The sequence below is a fragment of the Rhagoletis zephyria genome, unplaced genomic scaffold (assembly GCF_001687245.7).
Source record: "Rhagoletis zephyria isolate East Lansing unplaced genomic scaffold, Rhagoletis_zephyria_1.1 Rzeph_scaffold_05206, whole genome shotgun sequence".
In the NCBI taxonomy this organism is placed as follows: domain Eukaryota; kingdom Metazoa; phylum Arthropoda; class Insecta; order Diptera; family Tephritidae; genus Rhagoletis; species Rhagoletis zephyria.
The window spans coordinates 978-13676 of NW_016162289.1; the positions used below are offsets into that span (position 1 = coordinate 978).

The window sequence follows — 12699 nt, forward strand, 5'->3', positions numbered from 1 at the left end:
GTTGAAGTCGGTTTTGTTTTTTTCCATTTTTCCTAACAAACAAATCGTGGTGCAAAGCTCAATAACACTATTGTAGAAAAAAAAATTATTAAAAAATAAATAAAATTTTAAAAAAGTTTGAAAAAATAAAAATTGTTAAAAAAAATTCGACTGTCTTTTAGAAAACTATTTTTCAAAGTTTCATGAAAATCGCATGAAAAATAATTATTACAAATATAAAGTACATAAATATTAAATTTAAAAAAATATATTAAAAAAAAATCGAATACTGGCGAAATACTTTGCTGATGTATTTATGTATACTCAAGCTAATAAATGCAAATACTTATTGCAATATTCGTTACCTTGTGAAATTTGAAGGGGCCACTTCAGGAATTTTTACTCACATAGAAATTGGATAGTGGCGTTTGGAGAACAAAAATCTATTGATAGACCGATACGAGTACCGAGTACAGAATATCGATAATTTTCATGAGTACTGAGTAGTATCGAGAACTCGATGCTTTTTGACAAGTACTGAGTAAATATCGCGAATGCCGAAAAGTATCGACGAGTTAAGAACTAGTTGCGACCCCGTACGAGTCCGGACTAGGCAGAAATAGTCAGATTTTACTGGAAATCGATCCCGTACTCGGTTCTCTGACTATTGAGAGGGCAAAAAAGAGAGTAAAAAAGGTTCTTTCTCAGTCAGAAGTTGCCAGTTTTAGTCCGAAGATTTTTTTCTGGCAAGTTATGGTAAATGTGTCAAACGATCAGCTGTAGTGTGTTTGGCAACCAAATTGTAAACAAAAGAAAAGTGCACTCTTCTAATGCATGTTGAAAAGTATTTAATTACTTGTTTAAGTGGATTCTAATCAATTTTAAAGTATTTTTGGTGGTGTTAAAATAAGCAAAAATTTACAACCAAAATTTGGAGGTTATGTTGAAGTTGACAGAAGCTACCATTTTTTACTAGAAAGTGATCCCGTACTTACAAAAGTTAGTTAAGTTAAGTTCAAAATGCACTACTTTGAATTCAGAGGATTTAATAAACACGCATTTTTTAAACTAGCGAATCGGAAAGTAAGTAGATATAGGGTGTTTTTAAATCGCCGCTGATATAGGGCATTTTTGAACCAAATTCTGAACTAGGGCGTTTCTGAAAAGTTTGCTGAGATACGGCCTTTTTCAATCAAATTCGAAAATATTGCGTTCTTAAAATGTTTTCTGAGATAGGGCGTTTCCGAGATAGCTCGATCTTCCACTCAGCCGTGAATATATGAAATGGTGGACTCCATTTGCCATATACATATAATTATTTTGAAAGTAAGGACCAGTAAGTAAGCCATTTGGTGGCTAGATTTAGCTACCACATACTTTTTTTGACCACGTAAATTTAAAATTACCCCTAGCCCTTTTTTTGCCCTTTGGAGAATTTATTTATACTTGGCATGAAAAAGTTGTATATACTTAATTTGATCTATTTTTTTTTTTATTTATGTAAGAGATGAATTTTTAAACTAAGAAAGGCTGATATATAGACATATATGGATTGTATGTTCCTTACGTTTTTATACATATATAGCATCCCAGTCGCTCAATGCAGAAGGAACACCAGTTATGTATAGGGAAACTAAGTTAATATTTATTTTAACTTAAATCTACAAAATCAAGATAATTGTAAAAATCACACGCCTGTTTTATCTCCCCGAAGCCGGAACAGAAAGAAAGAGCAAGAATATGCCGCTGTCAAATTGGATTGAGCAGAGTTGCATTTTATGTGTTGTCGCAGCGTTGCCACAATACTCCCCCCAGACATCTAGGTCGCGTAGCGAGGTGGGAGTCTGACTAAACGTCCAGCTCTTGTCTTCTTCTCGGAGGACGTAGGGTCTGCAACGTCTTCTTGAAGTTCGAATTCGTTTGGGCTTTGCGAGCCTGCAAAAGGCTGGCATACAAAAGCAGGTTTGATGCGGTGAGTAGCTGTGGCGAGTGCTGGAAACACGAAAGGCTTGCGCTTGTGGTGATGCGCTGTGTCTGTCGGTTGCGAATCGTGCATGTTAGCTAACAACGTTTGGACGAATTCTGATGGAGATGCAGTTCTGCGGGTTTCACACATATCTCCCGGAAGTCTGAGTGTAGTACCATAAACCAACTGAGCGGGTGTTGCCTTGATATCTGGTTTGTACACTGATCGGAGGCCAAGCAGAATAAGTGGAAGCTGGTAAGACCAATTTGTTGAATTCGTACACATAATCGCTGTTTTGAGAGTTCTATGAAACCTCTCAATTAAACCGTTCGATTGCGGGTGATAAGCCGTCGTTCGCAAATGTGTTACACCTAATGCTTGCGATAACTCTCGAAAGAGTGTCGACTCAAACTGCCTACCCTGGTCGGTTGAGATGCGAAGGGGCAGTCCGAAGTGCTTGATCCACCCGTTAAGCAATGCGAGAGCTATGGTGTCTGCGTTTACGTCCGATAGCGGGATTGCTTCTGGACATCTGGAAAATCTATCAATAATCGTTAAGCAGTATCTATTACCATTTGATGGCGGCAAGGGGCCGATGATATCTATATTTATGTGCTCAAATCGCTCCGAAGGTAAATTGTACCTTTCAATTGGTGAAGTGACGTGCCTACCCACCTTTGAGCGTTGACATGGTATGCCATGCGTTACATATTTACCAACGTCGGCTTCCATATTCTCCCATACAAACTGTTGCTTCACTAATCGCGCGGTGGCTCTTTTTCCTGGATGCGCTACATTGTGCAACTTCGCAATGACGGCTTGTCGTTGTGGAGGTGGTATATAAGGACGCGCTGAACTGCCGGAAACGTCGCAAGTGATAGGTGTAGCGTCTGGAGACAATTTAATTTGTTTGAACTGTAATGTTGTGTTGTTTGATTGCATTAGTCTTGGAGTTCTTCGCATGTTTTTTGCCGCTTAGCTATCTCCTCGTAATCTATGACGCCATCTACAGCGATATGGAGGGCGTTGATGCGCGAGAGGGTATCTGCAGTGATGTTAGCAGCTCCTGGTATGTGCAGTATGCTTGTTGTGAACTGGCCGATAAGGTCGAGATGACGAATTTGTCTAGGTGACGCATTGTCTTTTATTTGTGAGAAAGCAAATGTGAGTGGCTTATGATCCGTTGCTACCGAAAATTGTATACCTTCAAGTAAATGTCTGAAGTGCTTAACAGCGGTGTAAATCGCGAGCAATTCGCGGTCATATGTGCTGTATTTGCACTGCGCGGATGTAAACTTTCTTGAAAAAAACGCGAGTGGTTGTGGTTGCCCATCGATAAGCTGGTGTATTACCGCGCCCATAGCTGTATCGCTTGCGTCGGTGGATAATATCAAGTCAGCCGATGGCGCCGGGTGTGCTAACAGTGTAGCGCTTGCTAAGTCGTCCTTAGATTTTTGAAAGTGATGCATTGATTTGTCGTCCCAAGCTATAGGAGTTCGGTCTTTCTTCTTGTTCCCTGTAACAAGTGCGTGCAAGTGCTGCTGTTGGTCAATTGCGTGTGGTATAAACCGACAATAGAAATTTACCATGTCCAAGAATCGTTTAAGCTCGAATGCGAATTTTGGCAAGGGAAATTTGCGAATGGCTTCTACTTTTGCGGGTAAGGGGCTTATACCTTCCGGTTGGACTAAATAGCCTAAAAACTCGATTTTCGCTGATCTGAATTTACATTTTGAAGGATTTATGGTCAAAGAATGTTTTCGTAGCCTTTCAAAAACTGAACGAAGGTACGACGTATGCCCTTCGTCTGTTGTGGATGCGACGCAAATGTCATCCACATAGCTGAACGCAAAGTCCAAATCTCTCAATGCTTCATGCATATACCTTTGAATAACCCTCGAATAGGCCGAACGGTGTGGTGACAGCGGTCTTTGGTATGTAAAAAACAAGTGAAGTCGTGAATGTGCGGCAGAGGATATCTATCTGGTTGCGTTTGCGCATTTAGTGCCCTAAAGTCACCACAGGGTCGCCATGAGTTGTCGGCTTTGCGTACCACGTGGAGCGGACTGGCGTAGGGGCATTTTGATGGCCTGCATACGCCCGTCTTTATGAGGTGGTGGATTTCCTCCTTAACTGCGTGGTATTTCTCCGAACTCAGTCGCCGTGGCTTTTGAAACACTGGCTGGCCTTTCGTTATTATAAAATGTTTAACGCCGTTATCGTTGGTGCTGTTTTCAAAAGGTTTGTTGGTTTCAGTTATGTCGCTAAACTCTTGCAGTAAATCCGCGTGAATGCTATTGGTGTCGTACGTTTTGATATTGTACGGCTGCACACCGACAGCGCATATAGCTCGGCTTGCCAATTTCGTCTGCCCATCGATGATAGTGGTGTTATGCATATCAATTAATATGTTCTACTTACTCAGAAAGTCTGCGCCTATTATATTGTGCTTTGTGTCAGCAGCGACAAAAGTCCACTCGAAGGGTCTTCGTAGTCCTAGGTCGAGGGTTAATCGTATGACACCAAACGTTTCTATTTTCGTATTGTTTGCGGCATATAATTGAGGTGTAGTTTGTGCCAGTACTGGTCGTTTAACAGCTGCAGCATTTACAATTGAAACGTCTGCACCTGTATCAATTAAAAAATGAAGATTGGAACGGTGATCGATGACAAAAACTCTGTGGGTGTTTGGCCGTGAACTTGTAAAATTAGACATGGTGCAGCCTGTTTGGTTTGAAACGACGGCATTAGCTGCAGAAGTCGCCGTCGAGATTAGTTTTTTTGTTCCTTAAGGTTGCAAGGATAATTGCATTTTTGCGCCTTGGTTCCGAATCGCTTGTGATACCAACACATTTGTTGCGAGTTCGCAGAGGAACGTAGAGGGCTGTTTTGGCGACTTTGAGACCGTGCTCGTTGATGGCTTTTATTGCTCTTTTTCTCAATGCGTGCGAGTGCTCGTTCAATACGCTCGATTCTGCTTTCAACGGAAGCATTGGAATCCGCGTGTGCCGAGCTTTGTTGGAGCGGCCGTTTGGAGGAGCCGGCGCTAACAGCCTCTACTGAATTGACCCGGACAACGTCGATTATTTCATCATCTATTGACGCCAGTTGTTCCAGTGTCATCTCAGGGTTACCTTTGTCGATTCCAGTGATTACGGCGCGCGCTGAGACAGGTAGCTTTTGCAGCCAAAAATCTTTTATGAGTTTCTTGTCCGTAGAGACTCCGGTTCTTTGTAACTGGGACAACATGTGACTAGGTTTGTTGTCACCAAGCTGAATCCCCGAAGTGAGTTGCTCCAGGCGTACTTATCCTTTACTGGAGGATTTCGTACGATATCGAAGGTTTGTTCGTGCAGGCGCTCATCCATGTACATTACTGCGATATTAAACTTAGCGTTGTCCCGTTGGTCCTGGTTCATTTTCCCGAAATTGTTTATGGAGAAAAACGCTTCCAAGCGGGTCAACCAGGACTCGATGCTCTGTAGCGAGAAACCACTCAGTAGTGGCACTTGGACTCGGGCGGCGAAACTACTAATATCAGCGCTATCGTCGGTGCAGGTGCTATTTTCGGAGGTGGTGTCGCCTGAATTTCCGTCGTTGGTTCCCATGATGGAAGTTCGCCCACGTTTCTCGGATGTTCGAACCAATATTTTAATCGGGAGGAATCCGCCTTATCACCAGTTATATCGTCCCAGTCGCTCAATGCAGAAGAAACACCAGTTATGTATAGGGAAACTAAGTTAATATTTATTTTAACTCAAATCTACAAAATCAAGATAATTGTAAAAATCACACGCCTGTTTTATCTCCTCGAAACCGGAACAGAAAGAAAGAGCAAGAATATGCCGCTGTCAAATTGGATTGAGCAGAGTTGCATTTTATGTGTTGTCGCAGCGTTGCCACACATACATACTGTAAAAGTGGTAGGGCTGGCAACTTATCTATTAACGATTTAACTATGGTTTAAAATAGATAAGTTTACGGCCCTTAATATGCTCAATTTGTCAAATGGCCTATCAAGTCGATTGACCGTGTATGTTCTTGTGGTGTGTTGTTGTTCAAAAACTATTTGAAAATTTTATGATTGTACCAGCATGCTGATGTCGTGAGTGGTGAAATTAGCTCAATTTTCTAAGTAAAAAGTATTTTGGCGGAAATTTCTTGCACTATATGAGTCAAAGCCGTGCTTGTGGAAGATTAAGTTCACGATATTAAAGTTGTGAATTAAAAAAAGAGAAATTGTTTAACAAAATGGTAGAAAAATTATGAAATTTCGGCTCTTATTATCTCGATCTTTCCTGGACCTCATTTGTAAAAAAATTAATATTGTACCAGCAGTACAAGTAAGTTATATGCCTCGAGCCTTATGGTAAAATCACTTGATGGAGCCACCAACCTGGTGTCGTATATTTCCCCTTTTATACAAAAAGGTTTTTGGTTGGATAAAATATTTGCCTTTTTTCCAGAGTTCATTGTTTTTATACCATTACTTATTGAAAATGTTTGCGTGTATATATGCGTATGTAAGTAAAAATTTTAGCTACCATTTTTAGCCACAACGACTTTTTTTAGCTCTTTTTTTAAAAGAATTTGGCTACCACTAAAAATGATTCGCGGCAACACTGGTAAGGATGANTTAAGCGACACTCACGAAAGCATCGATAATCGCTTAATAGTCGTTTATCTACTGCCAGGCGACATTCGCAANACGATATTAAAGTTGTGAATTAAAAAAAGAGAAATTGTTTAACAAAATGGTAGAAAAATTATGAAATTTCGGCTCTTATTATCTCGATCTTTCCTGGACCTCATTTGTAAAAAAATTAATATTGTACCAGCAGTACAAGTAAGTTATATGCCTCGAGCCTTATGGTAAAATCACTTGATGGAGCCACCAACCTGGTGTNAGTTCGCAGAGGAACGTAGAGGGCTGTTTTGGTGACTTTGAGACCGTGCTCGTTGATGGCTTTTATTGCTCTTTTTCTCAATGCATGCGAGTGCTCGTTCAATACGCTCGATTCTGCTTTCAACGGAAGCATTGGAATCCGCGTGTGCCGAGCTTTGTTGGAGNTAAGGATGACGTATACATATGTGGTGCAATTTTTCACAAAAATAAAGATTTTTTTTTATATGTTTTCGTATGTATATACATATCGCACGTTCAATAATATAACGAAGTATTTCAAAATTTAAATTTTGTGGGAAAAAGCAATCAAAAGCCCCTATTGCGAGTGTCGACTGGCAGTAAAATAGAAATTTGTCGATCCAGTCGATCATCTTCTATTTTGCAATTGTGTAACTTGATCGATAAAAATTTGTACTCTTGTGAGTGGTTGACTGAATTGTAAACAGCTGTTTGTTTGTTAAATAATTTAAAAAATGGATACAGTTAAAATATGGTTTAGTGATGAGGAAGATGATGTGGAAGCTAATAGGTTAATAGAGTTGGCTAAAGCAAGGAGGGAATTGCGAGATTCGTCGGATCCCTTGGAGTTGGAAGATGAAGTGTATGCACATATGAGAATTATATGAATAGAAGTTGCGTTCCAGATGCTTAACTGTTTGTAGGTTTTACAGGATTTGCAGGAAACGCTGTTTTCCTCATTAATAAACTTTATGGAAGTTTAAGAAATACGGTACGGTTTAGGTATTTGTACAATGATGTTTGGTATTTGTGTCCAAACGCGTGACCCGAGTTTAAAAACTTTAACGTACAAGTGTAGTGAAAGAATTAAACTTTAATTTAAAATAAAGATTTCAAATTTCCGAGCACTAGTTAATTAGTAAATTACACAGTTTTTTGTAAACTTTGATGTTGGTTCTGCGCATGCACGGTGTTTGGATGGCGTAGCCGGAGTTATATGCACAAGATATATTGCATATCTTTCACAATAGAAGCGGAGCTTCCGCCCCTACTCTTTCCGAAAATTTCTTTGCCTGGGTCCTCATTCTCCTGCATCAGCTCGACCAACCGCGCAAGTTGCCTTTTGTTGCTTACAATTTTTTATCTGTAATTCAGACACATACATACATATGTATATTTAACAATTTTTTACAACTTCCAGTTTAATTGACTCACTTTTTATCCATTATAGTAACACTTTCTTATGTAAATTTTATAAACGCAAACTCCAACGACTAAAAAACAGCAATAGAAGGATGAGCGATTAAAAAGTATTCACAGTCGCTAATTGAGCGATTAAGCGACACTCACGAAAGCATCGATAATCGCTTAATAGTCGTTTATCTACTGCCAGGCGACATTCGCAATAGGGGCGAAAGTTTTATCAATTCATACAGTTGGTATACAAAAAGGCAGATGGAAAGACACATATCTTCGCCATATTTGGGAAGCGTGGTAATCTGTTAGACTGAACATATTCTTCTTATCAAGATGATTAATTGCATAATGAAATCTCCAAAAACGTAAATTTTGAGTTACATCTCTCTATTATTAAACGTGCGATATGTACTATACTGATCAGGGATTGGCATTGGTTGATCGTCAACTGTTCATACTCATTCAATACCGCTGCTTTGTATGACTGAGCAGCGGCGTTGGCTTAGTAGTATCGATACCTAAACGAAATTAGAGGATGACTGAACACGAGCGCATTGCGAGCTGTCTTGCAAATACAGCCACCACAAGTGAACGATGCTTATAACCGCTCATACTGATATTGACTTCGGCAAATCTGTACTCTGAATGATCGTGCACGAAACCAGCAAACGTGGCAGTTGAACGGCTCCGAAAACATGAGAGTCATCATTTGTTGCAGAAGTCGTTTGACTTGTTGCTGAAAATCATCTGACTTGTTGCTGAAAGCCATTTGACTTGTTGCTGAAACTCATCAGACTTGTTGCTGAAAATCATCTGACTTATTGCTGAAATGACGACGAATGTGGTAAAGGGTAATTTATCGTCTCGTATGCATGTATGTATGTATTTATAGCGCGTCTACCATTCAATTGCATTGCTCACTGCTGGCTAGTTGTGAATATGCATACGTACGTAAGTATGTATGTATGTACATATCAATGCTTCATTTCAAACAAGCAAGTGTCTTTGAATGTTTTTGAACTACAGTATCATCACTTCGGCAACACGTCAAACGCGGCTTCAGCAACAAACCAAAGGCGGCGGTTTGACTTCTGCAACAAATCAATTTAGCTAACTGCGGCATCTTGCCTTCGCCAGTCTTTCACATAAGCTGTCATGCTTTCGGCAACCGTCCAAAGCAGTATCGTGCTTTTGGCAGTCGATCAAATACGGCGGTTGCTGGTTTGGTGCACGATCATTCGGAGTACAGATTTGCCGAAGTCAATATCAGTATGAGCTGTTATAAGCATCGTTCACTTGTGGTGGCTGTATTTGCAAGACAGCACGCTTTGCGGTGGTGTTCGTTCATCCTCCGTTTTTAACGTGAGTAGGCTTAAAGTCACAAAAACAGCACCCTTTGCCAATCCCTGATACTGATGCACTTATACAGTCACTCACACAAGTATTCGTAATTTAGTTTTTGCACAATATTCAAAATGTTTTCCATCATAAACGTTTTTCGTTAAATTTCATTTAAACTTTAGCTCATTCTATAACAAAAACCATATAAATCATTCTTGCAAACTTCGTACAAAAAAATGAATCGAGCTTGAAAAATTTTCATCAAAATTTCAAGCTTTTTATTCGGAATTTAAAAAAAAAAAATTCTGTATTCAGTTTTGTAGCCCTTTCATTTTAGCATTATAAAGTGCACGTTTCAAGTAGCTAAAAATTACCGCTGATTTTTTAGAATTTTTAGAAACATTTTCGGTATGCAGTTTTGTAGCCGGTTCAATTTTAGTACAATAAAGTGCAAGTTTCAAGAAGCTACAAATTACTGCTAATTTTTTAGAATTTATTTTGTCGAGGGTGTTGCGTATTTGTTTCTATATAAGCCATGAACAAAATCTATTTTGTATGGAAGAAAATGCGCAACGCCCTCGACAAAATAAATTCTAAAAAATTAGCAGTAATTTGTAGCTGCTTGAAACTTGCACTTTATTGTACTAAAATTGAACCGGCTACAAAACTGCATACCGAAAATTTTTCTAAAAATTCTGAATAAATGGTTTGAAATTTTGATGAAATTATTTTTAAGTTTGATTAATTTTTATGCATTTTGTACAAAGTTTGCAAGAATGATTTATATGGTTTTTGTTATAGAATGAGCTACATTTTAAATATTGTGAAAAAACTAGTTACTTCTGTGAGTGACTTTATGTATTTTGAGTGTGCCTCATAATATACTTTGACGTTCAATAACTATTGGCTAAAATTGTATCGCCAATTTCATCTGATGCAGCACTCGCTTTGCATTTTTTTCTATATTTTATTTTATTGTTATTATTGTAATCAATAATCAGCATTTAATTAATTTCATTGCAGGAATCGCCTGGTGTAATTACTACAGGATCCGGCAACCCCGTTGGCATTAAGGATGCCACTCTAACTGTAGGACCAAGGGGTCCGGTTTTATTGCAGGATGTCAAGTTTTTGGATGAATTGGCTGCTTTCGATCGTGAGCGCATACCGGAGCGTGTAGTCCATTCCAAAGGTGCTGGCGCTTTTGGTTATTTCGAAGTGACGCATGATATTACAAAATATTCCGCAGCAAAGGTGTTCGAAAAGGTACACAAGCGCACACCGGTCGCTATCCGTTTTTCCACAGTCGGTGGAGAAAGTGGATCTGCTGACACTGTTCGCGATCCGCGTGGTTTTGCTGTTAAATTTTATACTGACGATGGTATCTGGGATTTGGTGGGCAACAACACTCCAATTTTTTTCATTCGCGATCCGATTTTGTTCCCTAGTTTCATCCATACACAGAAACGCAATCCTCAAACGCATTTGAAAGATCCTGATATGTTCTGGGACTTTTTGACTCTTCGCCCGGAAAGTACCCACCAGGTAACAAATAACTTGATTAGGGCTTCTTATTCAACCATTGACCTGTTCTGCTTTACAGGTATCTTTCTTGTTTAGCGATCGTGGCATTCCCGACGGTTACCGCCATATGAATGGTTATGGCTCCCACACCTTTAAGTTAATCAATTGCAAAGGCGACCCTGTCTACGCCAAATTTCACTACAAAACAGATCAGGGTATTAAAAATTTGGATCCGAAGGTTGCTCAAGAACTTTCGGCAACGGACCCCGACTACAGCATTCGAGATCTTTACAATGCCATTAAAAATGGCAACTACCCAAGTTGGACATTTTATATTCAAGTGATGACATTTGATCAAGCCAAGAAATATAAATATAATCCCTTCGACGTAACCAAGGTCTGGAGTCACGCGGATTTCCCGCTCATACCAGTTGGAAAGTTAGTGCTCGATAGAAATCCGACCAACTATTTTGCCGAAGTAGAGCAAATTGCCTTCAGTCCAGCCCATTTGGTTCCGGGTATCGAACCATCACCCGATAAGATGTTGCAAGGACGACTTTTCTCATACTCCGATACCCATAGACATCGCTTAGGACCGAATTATTTGCAGATACCAGTTAACTGTCCTTACCGTGTTAGCGTAAAGAACTTCCAGCGCGATGGTGCGATGCGTGTTAATGACAACCAAGGTGGTGCTCCTAACTACTTCCCGAACTCATTCTCTGGCCCTGATGAAAGTGCTCGTGCAAAAAGCCTGATGCCGTGTTGCCCTACACAGGGTGATGTGTATCGTTTCAGCAGTGGCTTCACTGAAGATAACTACAGCCAAGTTACCGATTTCTGGGTGTATGTCTTGGACGAGAAAGCTCGTCAGCGTCTAGTAGCTAATATTGCTGGTAATTTAAGCAACGCCAGTCAGTTCATTCAAGAGCGCGCTGTTAAGAACTTCACTCTGGTTCACGCAGACTTTGGAAGAATGCTTACTGAAGCCCTAAGTTTGGCTAAATCTGCCAAAATCTAAAGACGCTCTTTACCTATAATACTTGATAATACATAAAAACCACTTGGTTGAGGGTCGCTTTTCAGAAACACTGTTGATATATTCTTTTTACACATGAATTTTTTATTGAAGATTTTTTTTTGAATTTAAACACCAGCACATAATTATACATTTATATATTTTTAATAAAATGCTTATTCAAATAACTCGCGGGGAAACTGTTTTACTGAAGTGAGAAAATTGGGATATATTTAAAATTACGACGAAATGTGTATGTGGGCAAATATCCCCTACCTTTATTTTAACAAGCTTTCCAAGTATGAACCAAATCGGACCATAAATGCGAGTTCTCCAAATATCCCGACTCATGCGCCACTTTTAGGCAAATTTTTTAAGTGCAACTTCTTAGGCGGCGGTATGGCAAAAATGGAGAGTGAAATTTTTAAAACTGAAAACGTTACATGAGTGAGAAGGAAGATATAGGTAGTATAGGGAAGGGGAAAAAAGAAATAAAGCGACGCATGACGGGTACGAGTACCTACATATCGTCGTTTAAAGTACAAAACCGCGTATCGTCATTCTGCAAAACCGCGTAACTGACATTGGCTGCCAAAAATTGGATTTGCTCACACAAGCTCTTGGCTCAATCCTTATCTATTCGTCCTGAAATATACTAGGCAGAAATGCGATTTCTTTATAAAAAAGAACCATTTTGAAATATGAGTGTTTTTACACTCTAGAAAATAATTTCTAAAACTTCACATACGCGGTTTTGCTTTTTGTTAATACGCGGTTTTGCACTTACAGAGAAAATAAAAACATACATAT

At 39.4% G+C, this 12699-nt stretch overlaps 1 protein-coding gene across 1 annotated transcript; it reads left to right on the forward strand.

The window, feature by feature from the left end:
- Positions 1-10361: 10361 nt before the first annotated feature.
- Positions 10362-11921, forward strand: LOC108371759 (catalase-like; the record flags this gene model as incomplete). Its single annotated transcript, XM_017627367.1, has 2 exons — positions 10362-10892; positions 10951-11921. Coding segments are annotated over 2 exons (1473 nt in total), but the record flags the coding sequence as incomplete, so codon positions are not given.
- Positions 11922-12699: the final 778 nt, after the last annotated feature.